General features: G+C 36.2%; 1 protein-coding gene across 3 annotated transcripts in view; it reads right to left on the bottom strand.

Annotated features, from left to right (window-relative positions):
- Positions 1-26,408, bottom strand: part of EPS15 (epidermal growth factor receptor pathway substrate 15) — a 158,161-nt gene that overhangs the window by 115,036 nt on the left and 16,717 nt on the right. For all 3 annotated transcript variants that reach the window (XM_061184235.1, XM_061184237.1, XM_061184238.1), the window contains exons 2-6: positions 11,811-11,852; positions 8,177-8,266; positions 7,242-7,289; positions 3,440-3,535; positions 1,130-1,195 (exon numbers count right to left, since the gene is read on the bottom strand). In XM_061184235.1, the coding sequence (XP_061040218.1) occupies positions 1,130-1,195; positions 3,440-3,535; positions 7,242-7,289; positions 8,177-8,266; positions 11,811-11,852 (342 nt within the window). The remainder of the gene's footprint in view (positions 1-1,129; positions 1,196-3,439; positions 3,536-7,241; positions 7,290-8,176; positions 8,267-11,810; positions 11,853-26,408) is intronic.

The raw sequence follows: 26,408 nt of genomic DNA, 5'->3' as shown, positions 1-26,408 counted from the left end.
TGGTGAAAGGAATTTAACTGCAGTTTTAAAAATCGAGTCCTCAAAGAATAGACAACATTTTTAAAACTATCATTTAAAAAACATTTTTCACTTTCATCAAAATATATTATAGTAAATAATAATTTAAAAGTTACTCCACTCAAAAGTCTAGAATCCCCTCCATCCCTTTTGTAGCTGGAATACTATCTTTGCCTTTCTACTGTTAGGTTAAAATCAAAAGATTTTAGTGATCAAAGGGCTTTGAGAAGAGCATCTAGTCCAACCCTCTCACTCAAACAGATCCAAAGCAAAACAGTAACTTTTGTAAGAACACACAGCTAATTAGTGACATTCTATGACTTTCTAAACATGGTATTTAGTTACATTTCAAACTCAAACAAATTTAAAAAAAAAAAAAAAAGGAAATCATTGCCACAGAAATAGACATCAAGTTTCTCCCATTTTTCCCAAAGCAAGATTTCTTTTATCAATAACAAGGTATTTTCTAAAATCCCAGGAAGTTATTTGTATAACATAAAAAACTATTGTTCATGATTTTCCAAGTCAAGGCCAGATCCTTACACTTTTTAAAGTTAATAGCATACAAGCATACACAGGCATACAAACGAAAATGGTTTTCTGACAAAACTGTACACATCTATTACAGGTTATTTGATCTGTTATATTCTATTTTAAAATTACGATTTTTAAAATTTGATAAGATAGCTATAACCATTTTGGTGCCTCCAAATAACTGTAATGCAAAATACCCATTTTAGAAAAAGATTTCATAAAGAAGTGTTTTAGAGTCATAAAGAGAATATCTAGTTAAGTAGAACTTTTCAAACAAGAAATAGTACCAGTGTGGTAAACTACCTATTCATCAAATATTTTAGTTAATACAAGATTATGAGATCACTATTTTTAGTTTACACTATAACAGAAATGAGATTAAGCCAATACTAACTGTCGTAAAATGACTGACAGAGCTGTAACATCCCTCAAGCAATTTCTAGTACCAGTATTTCCTCCACAGTAAAAAATGAAAGTCTAATGCAGACTGCAATATATTTTGGAAGTAGGGGGAAAGGATTATGTATGTAGGAAGTAAAGTGAAGTAAAAGAGAGAACAGTTACAAAGTTTACTTACTTTTACAGCCCATGGGAGCTCAGCTGCAGAAGTTCTGCTGATTAGCAAAGGACTACTGGTATCATGCTAAAAAGCAAAATATAGCACATGAAGGGCTGAAATCCTCACATCAATAAACAATGAAGAGAAAATAATCTTTGGATTTAAAAATACTCAGACAAAATGTTGGATCTCAATGCAAAAAGGACACTATTTTACATTAACTCTATTAGACCTTCATCTGAGTACAAATGAAACAAAAACTGAGTAAGCTGAGTTAGTGGAGCTAATAAATGACTAAATGACTGTGGAGCACTAACTAAAACATGTTAAGTCTTATAGAAGAAATCCTATTACAACTGAAATCAAGATAAAGATATCTGAATGTAACAAAAATGTTTATGGCCCTGTTAACTGATCACTTTTTCCCTACACTATTTAAGGAAAGCTGACTGGAACAAGAACTCAACTTAAGACTTCTAAGTTACAAGTACATGAACCTATCAACACCATGTCCAAGTTATTATGTTTATTTGCTTGTAGAGACAGATGAATATGTTTGAAAATTTTTTGTAATAGTATAGTTAGGCAACAAATCCCTAAATTAACCCTCTGACTCCACAACTAAACTTCAAAGTACAGAAATTCTCAAAACTGAAGTTAAATTCATAATACTCAGACCAAATACTAAAATACTGAATTTAAAAACAAGCAAGAAGGGGGGTTTCCCTGGTGGCGCAGTGGTTGAGAATCTGCCTGCCAATACAGGGGACACGGGTTCGAGCCCTGGTCTGGGAAGATCCCACATGCCGCGGAGCAACTAGGCCCGTGAGCCACAACTACTGAGCCTGCGCGTCTGGAGCCTGTGCTCCGCAACAAGAGAGGCCGCGATAGTGAGAGGCCCGTGCACTGCGATGAAGAGTGGCCCCCGCTCGCCTCAAGTAGAGAAAGCCCTCGCACAGAAACGAAGACTCAACACAGCCAAAAATAAATAAATAAATAAAAAACTAAAAAAAAAAAAACAAGCAAGAAGAGCCGTGAAACTTCTGAAAAAAAGCAGTAGGGTGGGGAGGACTAGCCCTATCAGATATAAATTCCCAAATATGATGATTGAAACAATGTGAGATGAGCATATGGATAAACAGATCAATGGGTATGAACAGAAAAAATCCAGAAAAAAACCAAAATACATATGAGAATTCAGCACATGATTGAGGTGGCATTTCTAATCGGTATGGAAAAGATTGATTATTCAATAAACTGTATTAAGTCTAAAAGGTAGCCATCTTGAAGAAACATAAATTTGAATCCATACGCATACCTTACATCAGGACTAATGTAAATGTGAACAAAGAAACCATAAAAAAACTTAAATCCTAATAATTCATTTACATTAAAAACAATGACTTCTGTATGGAAAAAAAAATCACCACAAAGTCAAAAGACAAATGGCAAACTGGGAAAAAATATTTGCAACTCATATAGACAAAGAACTGTTTCCCTAATATATAAAAAGGCTCTAGAATTCAATAAGAAAAGACAAACAACCAAAGAAAAATGGACAAAGGTTACAAACAGACATTTCACATAAAGGCAATGTAAATGGCTCATAAGCATGAGAAAAACTACTCAACTTCACTCCATAAAACCAAAAGGACGAATTAAAACTACATTCCATTTGTCACCTATCAAATTGGCAAGGACCAAAAGTTTGACAACAGTATGTTAGCAGAAGTACACTCAACCAATTGCTGGTGGGACTGTGAACTAATACAACCACTATGGAAGACAAGTAGATATTATATGTGAAAATTACAATGCACAAACTTTTGAAACAGCAATTCCACTTCTGAGAGGTTGCACATATATTTCTGCACATGCAAAGTGACACAGATTCAAGGTTATTATTCATTGCAGCATGTTTTAAATAATAAAAGACTGGAAGCAAGCTAAAAGCCTACCAATAGGAAGTTAAATAAATTAAGGTAAACAGAAGCACGGAAATACTATCCAGCTGTAAAAAAGAATGAGGAAGCTTTTATGTAAAGATCTCCGAAACATATCAAGTTATTTAAAAAGGCATAGAATCATGTGTATAGTATGCTACAATTCATGTAAACTGAGGATATAGGTATTTATATGTCTTTATATACACATATAATAACTGGAAGATACACAAGAAACTAATAACAGCAGTAGCCATAAGAAAGAAAATCGGGTAGCTGAGTGATAGGGGTTGAGGGAAAAATTTTTTAATATAGTAAATTTTAATTTTCAAATCATGTGGTATCATTTTTTAAAATACAATTTAAATTTAAAAGCATTTCTTACAAATCTTGGTGGAGGAACAGCCAGGTTCAAACTACTCAGTGAAACCTCCAATCCATTCTGGGCACATGCCACAAGACGCAAAGCAACAAAGAATTCCTGAGAAAGAAAAGTATGAATGTTAAAAGCATTATCTATCTAAACATTCATCCATCTATCCATCTATCTACACACATACCTTTAATCTGAAAATATAAAACAATTCACAACTACTCCAAGATTTTTATGTTGCAGCGAATATAACAGCACATTTGCTTGAAAAACACTTGCTCTAAAATCAAGAAGGAATCTATGTACAAAGATATTCCTAATATTATAAATAGCAAAAAATATTAATATAAATGGGAAAATAATTAAATAAACTGATATACTGATAAATATATATATTTGGAAATATACCAAAATTAATAATCATGTTTCAAAGAATATTTAAAGATGTTAAATGATTTTTATAGTTTAAGTGAGAAAAAGAATCTTGAAAAAAAGTCAAGAATAAAATAGCACCTAGAAGAAAATAAATAAAAGGTTATCAAAAGCCGTCTCTGGATTTAAGATTATAAATTTTAACACTAGACCAATCATTCAAGTGACTCAGTCACTGTTATTCCAGAAAAGCTACAAAGAAAAACTATGCAACATCTAAAACAATTATATAACTGCTTGACTTCAAAATATTTGTAAATCTCTCCCAAAGGTCCTTGGGTTTCTGGCATTTGAAGCCTCGGTCCAAAATTTAATTAGTGGAATGACACTGAAGCAACTTGTTTTCAGCTGTTCTGAGTTAAAATCAGGTCTGAGAATAAGCATAACAAAACCCTTTGCTCCAGTTATGATTACTTGCAACTTGTCAATACTCCAGTACAGTTGCTGATGCAATCAACCCTTTACTGCTTTTCTCACATCTGTTCTCACCTACAACCTTCTTACTCAATACTTAACCTATTCCTAGAAACTTGCACGTTGTCTGTTTATACAATACTTTGCCTTCACTAATAAATTTCTTGAAAAGATGCTATTTCAAGATCACCCCTTCTCTTTTCATTCACCACACAAGCTTCTATGCAATCTGATTTCAACTCCTACCATTAGCTAGAGAAACAACTGCCTATGTCACAAATAAACTCCTAGCTGCCAAATACAATAGACTCTAAAATAAATTTTTTAAAAAAAAGCTTCATCCTACTTGTTCTTTTTTTTTTTTTTTAATTTTTTTTTAAATTTATTTATTTTTGGCTGCACTGGGTCTTCATTGTTGTGCGCAGGCTTTCTCTAGTTGTGGTGAGGAGGGGCTACTCTTCATTGCGGTGCGCAGGCTTCTCATTGCAGTGTCTTCTCTTGCTGCAGAGCACGGGCTATAGGCGCACAGGCTTCAGTAGTTGTGGCGCGTGGGCTCAGTAGTTGTGTCACATGGGCTCAGTAGTTTTGGCTCCCAGGCTCTAGAGTGCAGGCCCAGTAGTTGTGGCACACGGGCTTAGTTGCTCCGCAGCATGTGGGCTCTTCCCGGACCAGGGCTCGAACCCATGTCCCCTGCATTGGCAGGCAGATTCTTAACCACTGCGCCACCAGGGAAACACCCCCTACTTGTTCTTTTGGCGGCCTGGGCATTATGATCCTCCCTGAAGCTCTCCTCTACCGGCATAGTTTCATAAAGCTCTCCTAGTTCTCCTCTGACCTTTCAAGTATCTTTTGTTGAAATCAATGTCTCCTCCCATCCTTTAAATGCTGAACTCTAAATAACCCTTTTTCTCTTCTCATTCTAATGAAATTCAATTACTCTTAGGTATCAGGTCCACTCCCATAGTATGGATGGGCTCTGAAGTGAAATAGTATTGCACTGAATTCTAGTTCTGCTACCGGTTGTGAGGCCTTGGGCAAGTTTAAAAAAACTCTTTAAAAGGGGGGCTAATATCTACCTTGCAATGTATTTTAAGGAACAAAATTAAAACCACACTATAGGAAGAAAACACTATCATTTTTGGCACATAGAAACTCAGTAAGTATTGGTTTATTTTCTTAATTTCATATGTTAATTCAAAAATCTATTCCTCCAATGCAAACATCGAAGTTTATAACTGCAGATCCATAAATCCAGCCACCTGGATATAACAAAGACAACTCAAACTAAACATCCAAAGTCTAGGAACAGCAGTGAAGAATTTATTTTACTGTAAGTTCATGAAGATAGGGACCACATCCTGTCACGTTCACCTCTGCATTGCCAAAACCTGGCTCAAAACAGGTACTCAACAAATATTTGCTGACTGAGTACAGAACACCCTGGGTGTCCATGCGAATTTAGTTTTCCAATGTCTCCAATGTACCAAACTGGCCCTTCTGCCCAGGGGTCCAATGGGGACCACAATCTAACCTTGGAATCTGAAATAAGAGACTGGGTATTCTGACCCCCTCATCTAATTTTTTCCATCCCTTTTCTGAGTTAGCTTCAGCTATCCCCATAGGGAAAATTAGCTTTGAGTAGTAGTACTCAGCCAATGTATTAGCATGTAGCAAGCTTTGAATTTAATCCTGTAGAACTCTGAAATCCATCCCCAACAAGCAGAACTTTAAAGTTCTCTGATGGTGTCCAATGCCCACAACCACTTTCACATATTTCTGGTCTAAGGTTTACTTCTGGCTTGTAAACCATTTTTTGGTTTATATGTCAGAGATAAGACCTAGACCAGAATACACTGTACTCAGGTTTGATTAGCCAAGAGCTTCCCTTCAAATGCACAATACCATCTTAACACATGAATAATAAAATCCACTTTTGGACTTCCCTGGTGGCGCAGTGGTTAAGAATCTGCCTGCCAATGCAATGCAAGGGACACGGGTTCGAGCCCTGGTCCAGGAAGATCCCACATGCCACGGAGCAACTGAGCCCGTGCGCCACAACTACTGAGCCAGTACTCTAGAGCCCGTGAGCCACAACTACTGAGCCCACATGCCACAACTACTGAAGCCCGCGTGCCTAGAGCGCGTGCTCCACAACAAGAGAAGCCACTGCAATGAGACGCCTGTGCGCCGCAATGAAGAGTAGCCCCCGCTCGCCCCAACTAGAGAAAGCCCGCGCACGGCAACGAAGACCCAACACAGCCAAAAGTAAATAAATAAATTTAAAGAAAAATAATAAAATAAAATCCACTTTTATTTATAACCCTGTACACATAAGAAACTTAATTAATAAGATACAAAGAGCAAAGTCTCCCTGAATAACTAAGAAAAATAAATCCCATGTTATTGTTTGAATGTGTCCCCCCAAATTCATATATTGAAATTCAAAATCCCAAAAATAATGGTAGAGCCATTAGGAGGTACAGCCTCTGGAAAGTGCATAAACCATCAGGATGGAGCCCTCATGAATGGGATAAGTGCCTTACAAAAAAGCATTCAGAGAAATTGCTAGCACATTCTGCCATGTAAGAATAAAGAAGAAGTCTGCAACCTAGAAGAAAGCTCTCACTAGAACCATGCTGGCACCCTATCTCAGACTTCCAGCCTCCAGAACTGTGAGCAATAAATTTATGCTGTTTACAAGTCAACCAGTTTGTGATATTTCGTTACAGCAGCCCAAACAGACTACAACACTCCAGGAGAACTAAATGTCACCAAACTAACACTAACCTTTGGGAATTAGGTATTTTAATGCCTACTGATTGGAAATATTTTCACTGTTATAACACTTGCCCTTGCAAAACCCTAATTTTGGTAAAAACCAATTTTTAGTTTAAAAATACAAAAAATTGCTGACTATTTTTTATTCTGAATCACTCAAAAATTTTTCATGTCAATCTCTGAATCTTACTTGTTTGTTCAGGATACCTTTGCCATCTGTGTCAGCTAAATCCCAGATCTGAAATTTAGAAAAAAAAAATTTTAACAAAAATCACCTTAAAGATAAATTAAATCCCTGCAATTTACAACCTCATGCTCTTTGGTAGTCAGATTTAAGAATCATAGAATTAAAAGTGGAAAGAAACCTTAAAGATCACTTAGTGCAACCCTACACAAAGATACTAAGGTCCAGTGAGGTTAAGTGACTTACTCAAGAACATCCAAGGCATCAGGGAAAGAACTGAAGACCATATTCTAACTTCCAGTCCAATGACTTTTTTATTAACCCAGGTTCTAACTCCAAGTCCAATACTTTCTACTAGAACATGCTACCTTGATTTTAGATCCTCATTAAGATGATATTCTTTCTTATGGGTAAGCTGAAATAGTTAATGTTTATTTGTGAATAATTAAATTATTAATAATGATTATTTTTCAGGGTTTGAATACATATCAATATCATATATAAGGATTTGTAAGGAGATCAAGCCAAGAGAGGGACTTTTCCACCTCTTTGCGCTCCTTCCTAAGCCTCTCATCCCCTACTCTATTTACCACATATTAAACACAGAGACAGTTCTAATAGAGGAAGTAGGGAAAGAGCCAATTCTGAGTGGGTGGCAAGGTTCCCAGCCTGCACTGTTTCTCCCCACATCACTCAAATGTACTATTACTTCCTCATTTCATCCTACTAAAAAGTAATTTGTTTTCTAAAAATCTGAAAAACACCTTATTTTTCGAGAGGGTAAATCACTACACCAGAAATTCCCTCTACTGCATTACTGTAACTGCTTCCATGACAGTTCTAACTTCTAAGTTTCTTAATGGTTATCTTTCTGAATTTGCACCCAATTTATCTACACTAATAAATATTCATTATATCTAGTTACAATGAACAAATACTACCTTTCCAAGTATCAGGTCTGGAAGTCCTGATTTTTTCAGGAATACAGCAGCATCAGAAGCCAATACCCTTCCAGTATTGCCCGCATCCACCTGAAAAGATACAAACCATAAGCTGACAACAAACATAAAGACACAATTATGATTATTCACCTGCCTTTCTCCCTGTAATTTGGGAACTGACTTTTTCAAAAAGGGAACAGGAATCCTTTGACTAACAAAGGCCATGGAATATTGCAGACCCATACGAGAAAAGTACCATCTAGACAGCACTGTCAATCTACAAAGTGTTTTTTTTATCATGCCCATTACACACATGATAAAACTGAAGCTCAGGGAATTCCCTGGCAGTCCAGTGGCTAGGACTCAGTGCTTTCACTGCCGGGGCCCCGGTTCAATCCCTGGTCAGGGAACATAGATCCCACAAGCCACAGAGAGCGGCCAAATTAAAAAACAAAAACAAACAAGAAAACAAAAAAACAAAAAAAAAACCCTGAAGCTCAGAGGAAGTAGAACAGATTAGTGGAGTCATAACATTAATACATGTCTTCTGATTCCAAGTCTTCTATAGCTGCCATTTAAATTCCAATAAACTTAAATGGCAATAGAGGAAAAGGGCAATAGTTCCTGGAGAGGTCTTCTGATAAATGGGAATAGCTGCACAGTTATCTGTTTTTTTTCAAATATCTTTAAATAATTAACTTCTGCTTTTATACTTACTCTTAAGAAACTGCAACACTTTTTTAAAAAATCAAAGCAATATCAGTTCTAAAACCAGCAGTGACTGCAGTATAAACTTAAAGAAATTTTAAAAACTGCTAAGTTCCTGAAGTACATTAAGGGAAACACATCATTTTAACTGATGGGGACTTTCCTTTAAGACAGAATGAGGTCACCAAGAACAAAAAAACAGTTCAAAAAAAATAACGACTCTCACTTCCGTAGAGATTTCCCAAAGTAAAGTTCTATTTGTAAAAATGAAAAGTAAATTTTTAAAAGTCATGGGAATAGTAGTAACATGATACGAGGATATTTGTGAGCTAGCTGTTTTTCCAGTTTAGTTAAAAAATTGCTTGCTAAAACATATACAAAGCATTCCAGACAGACCAATCCCAGCAAAGAAGCAAAAGAGAAATCCTTTCTTTCAAGTGCTAGAACATGGGATAAATCGGGCACTCAGCAAAAAGGAAAGAATTGCCCAATCCAAATTTGGGGTAACAAGGAGGTACAGAAAGGGTTGGGAACTCTGCCTCTAGAATTCTCCACAACTCCTTTTCTTTGCCTACCCCTTGACCAGGGTGGGATAAAAAAGGAACAACTACCCCTCCATAGCCTAGAAACAGAGGCACTGAGGGGAAAGGGAAACCCAGATCAAGCTCTTATGACATATTTATGTAGTGTATTCCAATAAATAATTTTACTATCTTCCATTCTTTTGGTTATTATAATAATTAAACACAGCCATTTAGCCTTTGTCATCTACAGGCAGTTTCTGTTGTACTCTGATGCCTGCCTAAAGGCTCTGCCATAAGCTAAAGGCCACAATCTGTGTTGTTAACAAAGAAAGGCAGTCTCAGAGCCTCATGGAAAGTACGATACCACATACTCCGAACTATTAACACTTCAAAATATAGACTTTTGGGTAAAGACTTCTGGGCTGACATCACTTAGACAACTTTCAGACTGTACTGTTAGACCAAGTCAAAATTCCAGGACTCTGCATTCTGGAAGTAGATATATCTCTTGAAAGCAGACTCCTGACCCAAGAGGCAGGGGAACAAGAATTAAGTACGCAGGGCTGAATGAAGTGTTAAGGAAAATTCAATTATGATTATTTACGTGGAATATTGTTGGTATTATTTTTACTATTCTATTTTCTAATGGATATGTGGAAAAGCCCTTTCTTACTCTATATCCACCCTCAATTTAGTAGGCTCTGCTTTTGTAAACTGAATGAAATAGTTTTCAATGGTATTTGATTCTCACTGACCCTTCAGAAATCAAAAACAAATCCTTTAACTGAATGTCCTTACTTTGTATGGCCATATAGTTATCAAATAAGTTAAATAACAATTTATTCTCCTTTTTATCAGGTTATAGTTGAGTAAACCAATTGTACAAAAACAAGGCCATATTTGAGAATGATTCTTTTATTCAGATAGAACAAGCCGCTATTAAGGATCAGGGATTGACTTTATGTACAACCAATGTCTACAAAGGCCCCGCAAGAAGACTGGCCTGCAACATGTTTGTAAGATCCCAGTCACTCAAGCAGTAAAGCAAGGTCACTTAACAGGCTAGAAAACTTAGCAGACATGGGAAACCTCAAGATGAGGTAAATGCACTCAAATTTATACTGCATGTGAAATATGAAGAAGAGAATTTCTAAAGTTTGGATCCTAGCCTTAAAACAGAAGAATAAATAACAGAGGCTTTAAAAAGTACAATCTGAGATTCTTTAGAAATTTCAAGCAGAAATTAATCAGCTGGCCTTAGAAGTTGTTAAATAGTAGGTGTATGGCTTTAAATTTGCAAGTCACACAAGGAGACCTATAGTGGTTCATTAACACTTGCTTCAATACGTAGATTATCCAGTTTCTTTGTATAAGACCAGCCTTTTCTGTAATTATGATCACAAGGTGAAGAGATTATCAAGAAAAATGGTCTGATATTGGGAAATGGGCAAATAAGACTGTCTACACTTTCAGGAGATTAGATAATCTGATCTATGGTTTGCACCTTTGACTTTCTATCAACTCGGCTACTTTACACTCTGTAGGGGTAGAGGTTAAATTATATAAAACTGATAGCAATGCAAATGATTCCTATCCATACCAATGAAATTAATTTTCTCTGATAGAGAATATAAATCTCTGTAACTCATATTCCCATTTTTTTTTTTTAAATTATTTATTTATTTATTTTTGGCTGTGTTAGGTCTTCGTTTCTGTGCGAGGGCTTTCTCCAGTTGCGGCAAGCGGGGGCCACTCTTCATCGCGGTGCGCGGGCCTCTCACTATCGTGGCCTCTCTTGTTGCGGAGCACAGGCTCCAGACGCGCAGGCTCAGTAGTTGTGGCTCACGGGCCCAGTTGCTCCGCGGCATGTGGGCTCTTCCCAGACCAGGGCTTGAACCCGTGTCCCCTGCATTGGCAGGCAGATTCTCAACCACTGCGCCACCAGGGAAGCCCCATATTCCCATTTTTACATCTCACTGGTTCTCCCAATAATTAATGAGTTGAAAAAAATCCTTGACACATGTTCATTTTATATTTGTATGAGTCATGGTTTTAACTTCATGAAAATTAAACTTTAATAAGTCTTAAAAACAACATAAAAGTCATTTCTATTTAGCTTATAAATTAATTTGGATGTTTATATCTGGATGAATATATCTAATGCCACATGGATTTTTAAGATAGATATTTAAGACAATTAAGTGTTTGGGCTTAATTATCTTTCCTTCATTTTTCTGGGAGCTTGTTAAAAGCATTAATCAAAGCAGGAGATTAAAGCACAAGAAAATGAAAACAAGAAATGTCAAATTTATTCATCTGGATGGTAATCTGCATATATACAATCAGGAGTTGAAAGTATATTCTATGTTCAATCTAAGAAGACAAAGAAACAAACATCTTACCTGTCTATAGTATTTTTCATATAGAGGATTCCCACTTGATAACTAAAATAAATAAATAATTAGAAATTAAATGCTATTCAATGACTTCTATTAATATATTTGCATTCATCCAACAGATATATGAAATAAAGATAAATACGATTAAAATATCCTTGATTTCAAAAAGTTTGGTATTGTTTCTTTCTGGGGGCAGGAAGGGAAATTGAATAAAGGCAGCCACATGGATAACCAAGAATCAGGTAGACAAGAAATAAAACAAGAATTTTAAAATTATTTTTGACATCAGAACTCTTTTCCTCATGTAAAATTTTACTCAGAAACCCAACATATAACAAATTAGGGGTGAAATGATTTGGTTAAAGACGAACTGAAAAGCCCAAAGCCTTAAGCATTCATCCTCTACCCAAGTGCCCAAGGTACCTATGAATACGATTCAAACACCACTTCAGTAAAATAATCAAATGAATACACAAACTAATGAACAAAAAGATGATACTGATATCAGATCTGAAATGCTTGCAGGAAGGGAGTGCTATTCAATTCATACCACAGTTCAAAGGGTTCCTTGGTCAGCTGATGAACATCTGAAAGGCAGCTTAGGAGTATCGATGTTTGAAGGCTCAGGTTCACCTGTACATGAATGTGAAGAGTGTTCTGGAACCAGGAAGGAAGTCCAGGAAGGCTTCATAGGGTTGACATCAGTACAGAAATTTGAGGTGTAAGGGAGAAGAGGAGAGGGTGATTCTATACAAAGGTAACAGCATGCAAAAATGCATGCAATCAACGGAAATCTCAGTTATGTTTGAAGAGAATAGTAAGGAGTTCTGAATGGTGATAAGGATTACAGATAAGATTATAAAGTGTTATAGAAGACAACTTGTTCAACTGCCATGCTAAAAGTAAAGAAAACAAGGATGGAAAAGGGGACAGATTCAAGAGCCATTAACTACCCAGTTGTTTGGTCAAACACCAGTCTACCTGTTACTATAAAGGTATTTTTTTAAGATGTGATTAACATTTAAAGCCATAAACTTGGAGTAAAGCAGATTATCCTCTATAATGTGGGTAGGCCTCATCCAGCCAGTTGAAAGCCCTAAGAGAGAAATGACTGATGCCCCCCCAAGGAAGAAGGAATTCTGCCTCCAGAACGCCTTCAGACTCAGCTGCGACATCAACTCTTCCCTAGGCCTCCAGCCTGCCCTGCGGATTTAGGACTTGCCAGCCTCCACAATCACATGAGCCAATTCCTTAAAATTAATCAATCAGTGTGTGTGTGTGTCTGTCCTGCTGGTTCTGTTTTTCTGGAGAACCCTAACACACCTAGTCTTAGAGAGGTTACTTGTCCAAGCTTTTAAATGGCGGAGACTGGACTTAAATGCAGGACTGTCTCACTCTAAGCTCCATCCTCTTTCACATTACCATGCTGTTTCCCATATGCCCTGGTTTGCTCAGGACAGTACAATCTGTTGTCTCAGCATCCCATCCAGTTTACCACTTGTCTCAGATTTCTCACTTTCTTAAATGAACTATTTTTTATTAATCACTACATTAAAATAAACCAGGATGAATTTAGTACACCTCTACTGTATACATCTAACTTCTGGCCAAGCTAGTAGTGTCTAAGTGCTCTAACCACTGAACAAGTGATGAAATTGTAAAGAGGACTAACGATAATTCCACTTTTTTCCTGGCTCTTTACAGATAAAACATAACTAACACCTTTTCAAGGACACCATGCAAAAGACTCAGTGAAAAGTATCCTCAGACACAAGCAACCATGGACAGGTAACTCCTTATATCCGTTCGAGATTGTGGAAGAAATATTTTACACTGGTGCTTCTGCTGGCTCCTGGTGCTACTGACTGATGTGCCAGTCAATACAGTGACATGTGCAATGACCTGCAAGATCCATCAGGCCACTAGCCGGCCAAGTAAGTGAGAAATTACAGGTTAGGCGCAAATGAAGTATGTGTGAGGAGTCAACAGTCTAAAAACTTGAGGTGGTTTTGTCATTTATTGTATGGTATAATTCTACAACTGTTTATTTATTTTGTTGTTTGACAATCTTTTTTTCTTTTTTTTAATCCAGTAAACCCTTTCAGGAACAATGAGCTAAAGAGAAGAAATTATATGTTTAATACAAAATTAAGTACTAAATTTTCATTTCTCTAGAAAATGGATAGACAGACAATTTGCATAAAAATTTTAAGGCTACTTCTATTTATCATAGAGCTATAGTGGCATCACTGTTAATGAGTTAGCTGCAAATGCCAAAATTTACAAATGTTTTCACATATCCCTGGTTTAAATTTTAAGTATAAAAATGGTATTGAAAACAAAAAAATACTTAAACATGGCAATATGTGTTCCCTACTTGCAACCTGTCATCAGATTTTAAAGGCTGGAATCTTTGAAAGACTGACTTTATAGATCCAACCTAAGTGTCTCAGTATTGAATCTTTTTGAAAACAAGTCCTCTAATGACTGGTTGCATATTGTTCAAAATCAGTGGGAAATTTTTAATCAAAGATTAAAGTTCAATGAATAAAAATCCAAAAAAAAAAAAACTTCAGCTATTGAAAGCTTTTAGCAAATATCAATTATTAGAAAGTTTGCCAAGACACTGAAACATATCCCTCAAAAGCAAGGGAAGTACTAAACAAATTAAATGATGAGAGTTCAAACAGAATACAAGATTTAATTTTGAAATTCTATCATTACACTTTGTAATGAATTCTAGAAGTTCCATCAAAAGTCTTCCTATTTTTAACTGGATAAATGTATATTCTATACTGGAATGACATGAAATTACAGTCTATGATTTCACAGCATCTAAATTTAGTAGAACATGTAAAATAATCATAAATAGGGACAAATTATATGACAAGATTTGTCTTATTAAAAATTTGTCAAAGAGTACCTTTAATAGAGGCAAAAAGACAATGCCTGTGAAAATACTGGGGCTGATAAATTTACAGTTTTCAATAAGAAAAAAATTAGAATTAACAGTATTCTCCATTTAGCAAAATTGTTTCTGAGGTAGCCAGGTAGTTCACAACATATAGAGAGAGTATGTTAGCAATTAAAAATAGCACTGCTGGGAATTTCCTGGTGGTCCAGTGGTTAGGATTTGGTGCTTTCACTGCCGTAGGCCCGGGTTCAGTCCCTGGTCGGGGAACTAAGATCCCACAAGCCAAGCAGCATGGCCAAAAAATATATATATATAGCACTGGTTACAGAGAAGAGTCAACTGTAAGGGTTAACAACTACACACCATAAAATGTAACTTTGAAAAATGCTGCAGATAATTTTATGAAAAAAATTAAAACTAGATAAACTACATTGGAAAATAATGACATCGTTCAGAAAAGTATTAGTGACACAACATTAGAGACAGATATGTCTAAGAAGTTGACAAAAAATATGACTATTACCCAGAATAACTATTCTGCTTTTGTTTTTAAATATTCTCATAATCAATGCAAAGACTTTTATTTTGTTGTACTATAGAACAAATATTTTATAAAATTTTATTTCTGAAAACAGAACTATTTTACTGATCTACCAATGTAATAAAACCATTTTGATGGCCAAAAAAAAAAAGTCAAAAAAAAATATTTGTAATGTCCCTTTCATTCTCAAACATGTCCCAGTTTGAATAAAAAATTGCATATTCACCCTACTCCCAGAGAAGGGTATAAATACTTTGTTAGAGAAACCAAATGAAATACATTCCATCAATAACAAAGAGTTATTTAAAGACAATTCAGTTGAATTTTCAGTACCCAGAAAAAAATTCATAAATAGTAAGAAATTCTGAACTCCAAACTGTACCTTATTAATCATCACATTATAGACTCACTGGTTACTACATAAATACATTTGAGAAAGCATTAGCTCACTAAGTGACTAAGTTAAGTACAGCCTGTGCTAATTTACGATACTAATACGATACAGCTAAGTGAGAATGGAAAAAGCCATCCAAATTGCCAATTTACTCTTCAAAGTAAGATGATCAAAGAGTGTGTTTGGTGTATCTTGGTAAAATTGGCTTTTTTTTTTTAACTGAAATATGATCATTTTAGATTTAAAAAACATCACACGTACACAACACACATAATGAATGCACAGAGAAAAAATTTTGAGAGGCATAGCTAAAAGGGTAACAGTAATTATCTCTGTATAATGGAATTATAAATGATTTTTACGTTCTTCTTTATACTACTCTGTGTTCTCTGAAAACGTTTTTTATAATAAGCACTTCCTACTTTTATAATTAGACTAAAACAATAAAGCTATTTTCAGTTTGGGGAAAAATGTAAAAATCCGAAAATCTGACATCAGTATGCAAAGTTACATATAAATTTTTAGTAACTAATTTCTAAAGGAAAACTTTTAAACTAAAGTTATCAAAATCAAAACCTGACTTTTAAAAATTCTAACACTATTATAATTTAAAGCAATTATTTATTCATTGGCTAGATCATAAACACCTATCAGTTGTCATAAAGTAAAATATTCATAAATGTAAGAAGAATTCCTTCTAAAGAGTCAATGGCTATTTATTACTACTCTGAAAAAAATGTTAAGTGCTTGAAAATAAGAGATGTTGGAATGCCAATATAGTTTTGTAAAAAAAAAACACTCACATTTTGGTATCAGGCCTAAATTCAAAGCCCATTCCACTACTTCTTAGGTGTATGATCTTGAACAACTTATTTCACCTCTTTGCAAAGCCTGCATCCTTATCTGTAAAGTGCTAACAACACCTATTCTTCATAGGTTTCGTATGAGTTAAATTAATTGAATTAAAAAGAGATGGCTAATTGTTCCCTAATATCCTTTACTCTCTTCTTTCTTTAGTAATAATACCCCTAAATCTTACTCGAACATGTGGACATCTACCTAAAGCTATATTTCTCATCCTCTCTTGCAATCCCAGTTCCCCTCAATGAAATGTGAAAGGAAATAATGTGCCCAACTCCCAGGTTGTGCACCTACAGGGAAGGAGAATGCGTTCTACCTCACGGTCCTTCTTCCAGCTGTCCAGAAGGCAGATTTGGTGGTGAAACATGTAGCAGCTACCCAGACTGAGAGATGGCAAACATGATTGAGAATAAAAGAGCAATAGAGAAAAGGGCTTAGGTCTCTGACACTATCATGAAGCTGCCATATCAGCCCTATACCACTTATCTTACTTGGACAGTTACTTGAGAGAGAGAAATTCTCTCTTGTTTAAGCCACTGTGATCCTAACCAATGCAGTGAAAAACAAAAAACAAAAACAAAAAAGAAAAGAAAAGGGTGGGGCTGCTATTTTTATTAAGAAAAAATCAAGTATAACAAATTTTACTAAGGAGACTTCCCTGGCGGTCCAGTAGTTAAGACTCTTATGCTTCCAATGCAAGGTGAGGGTTCAATCCCTGGTCGGGGAACTAAGATCCTACATGCCTGCCGCAGGGCAGAAAAACATTTTTTTTACTAAGAAAAAAAGTTATACCATCCTAAGGTCTGGTAGGTTGTATCATAATCCTCAATCATTTATTCTCCTCTTACAAGAGTATTAACTGTTCTGCCTGTTGCCATGTGACTTGTAGTGCCTCTCTGTGGATACCCTACTGTTGGCTTGGCCATGTGACTTACTTTGGCCAATGAAATATGAGAACGTTCCAGTTCCAAGTAGAAGCTTTAAGAGCTATTGTGTGTTTCCACCAGCTCTTGCTCTTTTCTCTCTGCCAAGAGAACAGTAAGTCACAAATAGGGGGTGCTCCTTCGGCCTGGATCCTGAAATGAAAAAGAATCGTGGAGTAGAACCATAGCTGATTACTAGGGAACCTATAATGTGAGCAATAAACAAACCTTTGCTATTATAAGCTACTCATATTTTGGGTTGTTTCTTAGTGCAGCATAATCTAGCGAAAGTTAACACATAGGTAATCTAACACCAAAGTATACCAGGTAGTGGTGGGGGGGAGAAAGAAGAGGTCCTGGTTATTAGGGAAATTCACAAGTTAATAAACAAGTATCAAGAGTTGCTTCACATGAAACTTTTAGTTTCATGTTAGCAGGGGTTATGTGGTGGGAGGAGGTGCTGGATTATATGACTTTGAGAGTCTATGACTCTACAGTGCACAAAATGAACTGAAACTTTAAATAGTATCAGGCTTATTGTAAATGGTTACAGTACAATGTGGAAAAGGTAAAAATAGACAGACATCCTCTAAAACAAAATGCCAATCTTTTTCTCAGTTAATCACAAGGTCCTATGATACAGAGAATAACCAAAGAATAAATAAATAAAGAGGGGAGTGAGTATGAATATAAAGGAGTAGCACGAAGGATCTTCGGGATGGAACAGTTCTTTATCTTAATTATGGTTATAGCTACATGAATCCACACATGAAAACACTGCATATGCACAGAACAACACATATACACACAAATAAGTATCTATAAATCTGTTGACATTTGAATAAAGTGTGTGAATTGTGCCAATGTCAATTTCCTGACTTTGCTCTTGTACTATAAGAATACGAGGTGTTACAACAATTAGGGACAACTGGATGAAGGGTATATGGGACCTCTCTGTACTACTTTTTGCAACTTCCCACGAAAAGGCGGTGTCGAAGACCATGATGAAGTAGAGAGAAGGTGGCAATCCAGACAAAAAGAATACTGTGTATAAAGGCAAACAGATATAGAAGTCTAGGTAGTGAAAAGGAGACAAAGGAATAGATTTTATTCTTTCAAATAAACCACTCAAAATCTTTTTAGTTTTATTCTCTTTAAAAATTTAAGAAATGATTAACAACTCAGTACTAGTGAACATAAAAAACAAATAAGTGTTATAAAGCACACGATTTTCTGGGTAATTTGCCATGCAAGTGTATTTGACATATTAACACATAAAACTTCAGCTATTTAGAACTCAGCCTTCTAATACTCCATTTTCAAGAGATCTGAGGAACCAGAAGGGGAACTAGCCCCTACATCCTTTCAGTTCCTCCACAACCACCCCAACCACCCTGCCAATAATGGAACAGCAACTCCTACCACCAAAGTACCAACTGAATACAACCAGAAGAGCCTGTGCTTTTACACACATCATGTGACCGGCTTGCAGGGAAGGAGACTAAAACCTTCCGACAGGATTGTGATGTCTAAAAAAGACTTGTGTATTTCACAATACAAAGGAAAACAGGATGGAAACAAACAGTAAAAGGAAGAGGACAAGAATGAAAAAATAAAGAGGAGCGACAGTGATCGACAGCAATCCAAACTGACAAAGGAAATAGCAATCAGAAGCTGTCTGGAGAGTCAAGAGCAAGTCAGTAATAAAGAAACTTTAAAAAGGAGCTGGGTATAGAGGGTAGAGAAAAGCAAGTCATCTGAGCAGTCCTCACTGTGAGAGCCGGTGGGGAGGAGCCCAACAAAACACAAGCAGCCATCTGAGCAGTTCCCTTAAAGAATGAACAGTATAAACCCTAAGCTCTGTTATTCATAACTCATTTAATAATTTAATAAACATGTACTGGATGCCTTCTAAGTATAGAACAATAGGCTCAGATATCTGGGGTTACAAAAATCATACAGGGCTCCTGCCCTCTAAACAGCTTATATTCTAGTAAAAGTTGCAATGCTCCATTCTGCAAACATGCTAACACCTCTTGCTTGTTCCATAACAAACCCTTATAAATTGATAACATAGTTAGCAGGCAAAGACCTAGGAACACTCTAAGAACAGTATTCTAAAGAAAGCTTTCAAACTCTGAATACAAGAATACATTTGCTTTGGAGATTATCAGAATTGAAAGATTAAAGGGACTTTAAGTAGACAGAAGAATTTCAAAAGACAGTACAGCTGTATACTACTGAAAAACAATGGGTGTAAAGAGACCATACCAGCAACTCAAAGCAACAATGGACTAGCTTTTGTTAAATCCAATTCAACCTGACCAAAAATCTGGGTGGCAAAGTGTCAAAGAATGAATACAAAGACTAGTTTTGGTCTCTCATCAGAAGACAGTGAGTCCTACATAAGTCATTCTAGCCAGCCCAAAATAAACAGAAATCACTGGGAGAAGCATTATTTTTAAGCATGAATAACTAATATGTGGAGTTATAAAAATTCAAATAAGGAACAAGTGAAACAAAGTAACCACTTTCTGCATTTTACAGCACTTTACCTTTTTTTTAATATTTATTTTTAATTTATTTATTTTTGGCTGCGCTGGGTCTTAGTTGCAGCAGGTGGGATCCTAGTTGCGGCATGTGAACTCTTAGTTGCAGCATGCATACGGGATCTCGTTCCCCAACCAGGGATCGAACCCAGGCCCCCTGCATTGGGAGCTTGGAGTCTTACCCACTGGACCACCAGGGAAGCCCCTACTTTTTACAAAGGACATTCACAACTTCATCTCTCATGTCCTTTTTCTACACATCTGGACAACCAGATGATCACATCAATTCCCATGGTTCAAATACTACACTTATGTTGATGAATATCAATTGATACCTTTAGTTCTGACCTCTTCTCTGAACTCTCAACTTATATACCATCTACTTTACATCTCCACTTGGATGTCTCCCAAACATCTAACAGAACTTGTATTTTTTTTTCCTCCAAAAATCTATTCCTCTCCCACCACCAACTAGGTAGGTGCACAAGCCAAATACCTAAGAGTCAGCATATCCCTCATTCTCAATTTTCAATCTATCATATGCAAATGCTATCAACTCTAATTCCAAAACATATGTTGAACTCATCCACCTCTCTCCGTATCATAGTTCATATCTCATCTTGACTATTAGAACCTTTAATCCATCCTCTCTGCTTTTATTCTTTTCTCTCTATTCTCTCCACACAGATTGCAGAGTATATGTAAATATAAATAAGAATATAACATTCTTCTGTTTAAACCCCTCAATGGCTTCTCATTTGACAAAAAATTAAATCCAAACTCCTTGATGTGGCTTTGAGTCCCTGCACGATCCAGCCTCTGCTCGCCTCTCCAGACTCACTTAAGGCCACTAACTTCACTCTGATATTTCAGTTCTTCTAAAAGAGCTCTGTCCCAATTCAGTCTTTTCACATGTCATTCTCTGTTCCTGAAAAGCACAGGTGGTGTCTTCATTTTCTTTAGGACTCAGCTTAAATGGTACCCACTCAGAGACTTTTTTGGATCATCATAAAGTAGGCCGTTTTTTAAATTTTCTACTTCAGCCTTGCTTGTTTCCTTCAGAGACCTGTTACAACTTGTTTTCATTTTGTCTGTTTGCTTTCTTGTTGTTGTTGCCCTCACTATAATATTTGTTCCATGAGAGCAGAAAATCACATCTATCTTCCTCACCATCAAATCTGCAATACCTACAGCCCTCAAAAAATATGAGTTGAATAAATGATCATTAGTGAAATTCCTTCTTACAGTAAACTCTCAAATATTGCTGGGAATATAAATTAATTGATTCAACATTTATTGACAACCTATTACTTGCCAAAGATTGAGACAGGCACAGTGATGAATTATACATTCCTTGCTCTCAAGGGCTTTACCAGTCTAGCACAGAAGGAAGTAAGCAAGTCCCTTTTTCCTCAACCTCTTCTGAGAATGTTCCCTCCACCTCCCTACGTGAAATAACAGCTGGTCCTCTCCTGCAGAGAAAGCCTGACAGTCTTTCCTCAGAATGTTACCTCCAACCCCCTGCTCTAAATGAAACAATCTCTCACCTCCCTTGAAGCCCTCTCAAATGGCTGCTGTCCAGTTTTAACCTCCTGCCTATCTCAGGTTCTAGAAATGGGATTAAAACCCTCTTTGCTCACCTGTGCAGCTTGTCCACATTATCCTTGTTTTAAAAACAAAGAAAAAAGAAAGCTCTACTCTTTTGAGGCTCTTCTCTTTTCAGCAAAATTACTGTCTCCCTTTCCTTATCACTGTTATATTTTAACCTCCTGGTCTCTCTACTTCACTCATCTAAGGCTTTGGCACATGGCTCATTGTCTTCCTCTCCACCCTAAACCTCCATCAAACTGGATGACTTCACCATGGACTTGGACAACTCATCCAACAACCTGGCTACTTACTTCCTTGACGTCCTTAACACCAGTGGTCTCTCCAAAACAGAATTATACAATGTACCACCAACATGGATATATTATGGCCCAGTCATCCTGTTACTCTCATAGTAACATCACTTCTGGCCCTTTTACTGTTATCCAAAACTGCTCTATATCCCAAACCACTATTTCAAGCATCTTGTTCTCCAACCATAACCTTCTCTTTCAAGTTATCATCCTTTGACCTTTATAAGGCCTCTTATCCATGGACCCTTTTATTTCGACTGTGATCCATCAGAGCAAACCGTCTCTTTGCTTTACTTTCCTCATCATTAAGTTTATATTTTACGTGTATGACATCAATAACCCTCTTGTCATTAACCTAAATTCCCTTGTTCCTCTTTTAGAACACACCAGGATAGCAAAACTCCAAACCTGGATGAACCCAACTATCCTCCTTCTTTAAGGCTGCCACTAAAAAAGTCACTCAACAGGACACACTGGTTTTACTATAGATTCGTGATCACTGTATTAGTTTGCTAGGGCTACCATAAAAAGGTACCACAAACTGAGTGGCTTTGGAGAACAGAAATTTATTGTCTCACAGTCTGGAGGCCAGAAGTCCAAAAACAAGATGCTAGCAGGGCCAAGCTCCCTCTGAAGGTACTAGGGAAGGATCTGCTCCAGTCTTCTCTCCTATTTTTGATAGTTCCTTGGCATGTGACAGCTTAACTCCAATCTCCACATGACATTCTCCCTGTGTGTGTGTCTGTGTCCAAATTTCTCCTTTTGATGTGGACACCAGTGATTTTGGATTAGCAGCCCACCCTGCTCCAGTATGACCTCATCTTAACTAATTATATCTATAACAACTCTATTTCCAAATAAAGTCACATTCTGAGGTACTGGGAGGTTAGGACTTCAACATATAAATTGGGGGAGGGGGGACACAATTCAACCCATAACAATCAGTAACCTCAAATTTTTCTGCCAAACCTACTCTTCAACCCACTTTCCATAACAACTATCCCAAGTAGAAATGTGACTTTAGTCCAATCAGAGAAAACCACAGTTCTTTTGTGGGAGCTACCAGAAAAGAGGCTCTCTTTTCCAACAGATTTGGAGTTATAAAGTATACAAACCTGAAGTTTTAGTGCTCATTTTACTACTATAATGGGAAAGCCTACCTGAGACTGGAGACAAGATATGAAGGAAAAATTGAGTAGTGGTTATCACTGTGATGCTAACACATCTGAAGCCAGCTCTACTCCTGGACTTATCGATTCCATAAACTAACATACTTCCTTTCCACTTAAGACAGAACTGCCATTTCCTATTACTTGCACGAAAAAGTTCTGACGTAAGAATGAATAAAACTGGCTGATAAAGTGAGTTTTATACTTCTTGACTGGTACTTGGAGCCATATAGACCCAACCAAAGAATATAAACCAACAGAAATGTCTGCTATTTCAATTCTTTTCATATTATAGACCTAACATTTTCAAAAATATATCCACACAACCTTTTTTATCTCAAGTATAATTTGAAGTAAACACCATTTCCTAAATAAATCAATTTCTTAAAATGAATTGAGAAAACATTTTTTTCCCATGTTTATTAGTTGTTCCATTACTCCTTTCCAAAACAGAAAAGAATTTGGTAAAAAGAATTTTCATCAATGTAGTAACTTACAAAATACGAGAGGGCAAACCCTCAGAAATTACTGTTGACACCCAATTGAGAGGGATGATTAATAGGCCAGAACTAATAGATTTGATTAGTTAAGTTGACCTGTGCTAGTTAAAGGTAAACAAGCATGCTGAAATTTAATACAGGCAAATGAAGAGTAGATTAGATAGGGAAAAAAATATAAGCTTTGCACAAATGAGACAAGAAAATTTTCAGTTAATGGAGTTCCAAGAGACCCAAAAGAATCAGTAATGAAATGCTGCTTTTAAAAAAGGCAAGTTATGGGCTTCCCTGGTGGCGCAGTGGTTGAGAATCTGCCTGCCAATGCAGGGCACACGGGTTCGAGCCCTGGTCTGAGAAGATCCCACATGCCACGGAGCAACTAGGCCCGTGAGCCACAACTACTGAGCCTGCGCATCTGGAGCCTGTGCTCCGCAACGAGAGGCCACGATAATGAGAGGCCGGCGCACCACGATGAAGAGTGGCCCCCGCTTGCCACAACTAGAGAAAGCCCTGGCACAGAAACGAAGACCCAACACAGCCAAAAATAAATAAATAAAAATAAAGGAATTCCTTTAAAAAAAAAAAAGTAAAATAAATATCCTTTAAAAAAAATAAATAAGTAAAAAATAATAAAAATTAAAAAGGCAAGTTAAATTATAAAGTATGAACTTAAATACACTACATTTTTAAATCATATATACACAAACGTCGTCATTTTACAGCTTCATAGTAAATAACATATATTGACTCCTTTTTGAGCATTTCCTATACACCAGGTACTAGTCGTAACCACTTTACCCACTGAGTCCATTTATCCTGACAAGGCACATACTATTATATCCATTTTACAGATGAGGAAAATGAGACATCAATAAGTTGAGTAGCTGACTCAAATTCCCATACCTATTTAAGAGTTGGCACCAGCATTCAAATCCAAGAAGTCTGATTGCAGGACTTTTGCTCTTACTTCTTATGTTTGTTGCCTTTATTATCAATGTTATTACCTTTACCATCATCTTACTAGCATCTTTCATATGCATTGTATCATCTGAACCTCCATAACAGGTATTACCATATTTTCCAATTCTAAAACACCTTTAGTTGTAAGGGCCACCTTCTATTTAACACAACTTAATATCAAAATAAAGATAATTTAAAAGAATAATTTTTTATTATTAACCCACAAATGCATACATTTATCCACCATTTTCCCTGTAGTATCACAATTGCACACATTTACCCACCATTTTCCCTCTTAATTAAACATTAAGTCAAAGCAATGTTTTGCAGTTTTCATTGTACAAGCCTTTCTCCCTCCTTGGTTAAATTTATTCTTAAGTATTTTATTCTTTTTGATGGTACTATAAATGGAATTGTTTTCTTAATTTCCTTTCTGAATTGTTTACTTCTAGTGTATAAAAATACGGCTGTGTGTTGATTTTGTATTCTGCAACTTTGCTAAATTTGTTTGTCAGATCTAAAAGTGTGTTTGTGGAATCTTTAGGATTTTCTACATATAAAAAAACATAACAGTATGGAGGCTCCTCAAAAAATTAAAAATAGAACTGCCATATGATCCATCAATCCCACTTCTTGGTGTTTATCCAAAAGAATTGATATTGGGTTATCAAAGAACCCATGTTCCAGAGATCTGCTATACAACACTGTGGTTATAGTTAACAACACTGTACTATACACTTAAACTTTTGTTAAGGGGGTGGATCTCATGTTATTTACCACAATAATTTTTTTTTAAAATCATGTTATTGACAAACAAATTTACTTCTCCCTTTCTAATTTGAATGCCTTTTGTTTCTTTTTCTTGCCTAACTGCTCTGGCCAGAACTTCCACTACTATGTTGAAAAGAAGTGGAAAAAGCAGGCCTCCTCATCTTGCTCCTGATCATAGGGGAAAAGCTTTTAATCTTTCACCATTCAGTATGTTGCTAGCTGTGGGTTTTTCATATATGAATTTTATCATGTTGAGGAAGTTCCCTTCTATTTCTAGTTTATTGAATACTTTAATCATGAAAGGGTGCTGAATTTTGTCAATGCATTTTCTGCATCGAGATAATCACGATTTTTTTCCTTCATTCTATTAAAGTGGTGTATTGACCGACTTTCATATGATGAACCATCTTTGCAAACGTTTCATTGTCTTTTCCTGGAAATAAACTGAAAAGCTAGGAAATACAAAGCATTTTATTTCAGCCAAATTGAACCTTTGACTGAAAAGTACTGTCAGCTTACCTATAACATAATGTGGAAAGATCTGTAGCATTTCAATCCATAGTTTAGTAAAATACTAGCAGTGTGTTACCTTCAACTATACACATTCCACCAATCTGTTATTTGGCTTACTTAGCAAACTCCTCTTTTAAATATTGCTCTGGAGGTTGTCTACTAATCATTCATGCAGACTCCGTAGAGAATTACTTCGACCAGAATCTGCAATTGCTTAACGTCTATCTGAAAGATAGTAGGAACAAGAATTTCTCCAGTGGAATTGGAAGAAGGGATAATTTTGGCACATGCGTACGGAGATAATACTCGTCCAGTCTGTTAAAGACTTAAATGTAAGGCTAGACACTATAAAACTCTTAGAGGAAAACAGGCAGAACACTCTATGACATAAATCACAGCAAGATCCTTTTTGACCCACCTCCTAGAGAAATGGAAATAAAAACAAAAATAAACAAATGGGACCTAATGAAACTTAAAAGGTTTTGCACAGCAAAGGAAACCATAAACAAGACGAAAAGACAACCCTCAGAATGGGAGAAAATATTTGCAAACAAAGCAACTGACAAAGGATTAATCTCCAAAATATACAAGCAGCTCATGCAGCTCAA

The sequence above is a fragment of the Eubalaena glacialis genome, chromosome 3 (assembly GCF_028564815.1).
Source record: "Eubalaena glacialis isolate mEubGla1 chromosome 3, mEubGla1.1.hap2.+ XY, whole genome shotgun sequence".
Classification (NCBI taxonomy): Eukaryota; Metazoa; Chordata; class Mammalia; order Artiodactyla; family Balaenidae; genus Eubalaena; species Eubalaena glacialis.
Note: the sequence above shows the minus strand (reverse complement) of the source record. Positions and strands in the feature narration are given on the sequence as shown.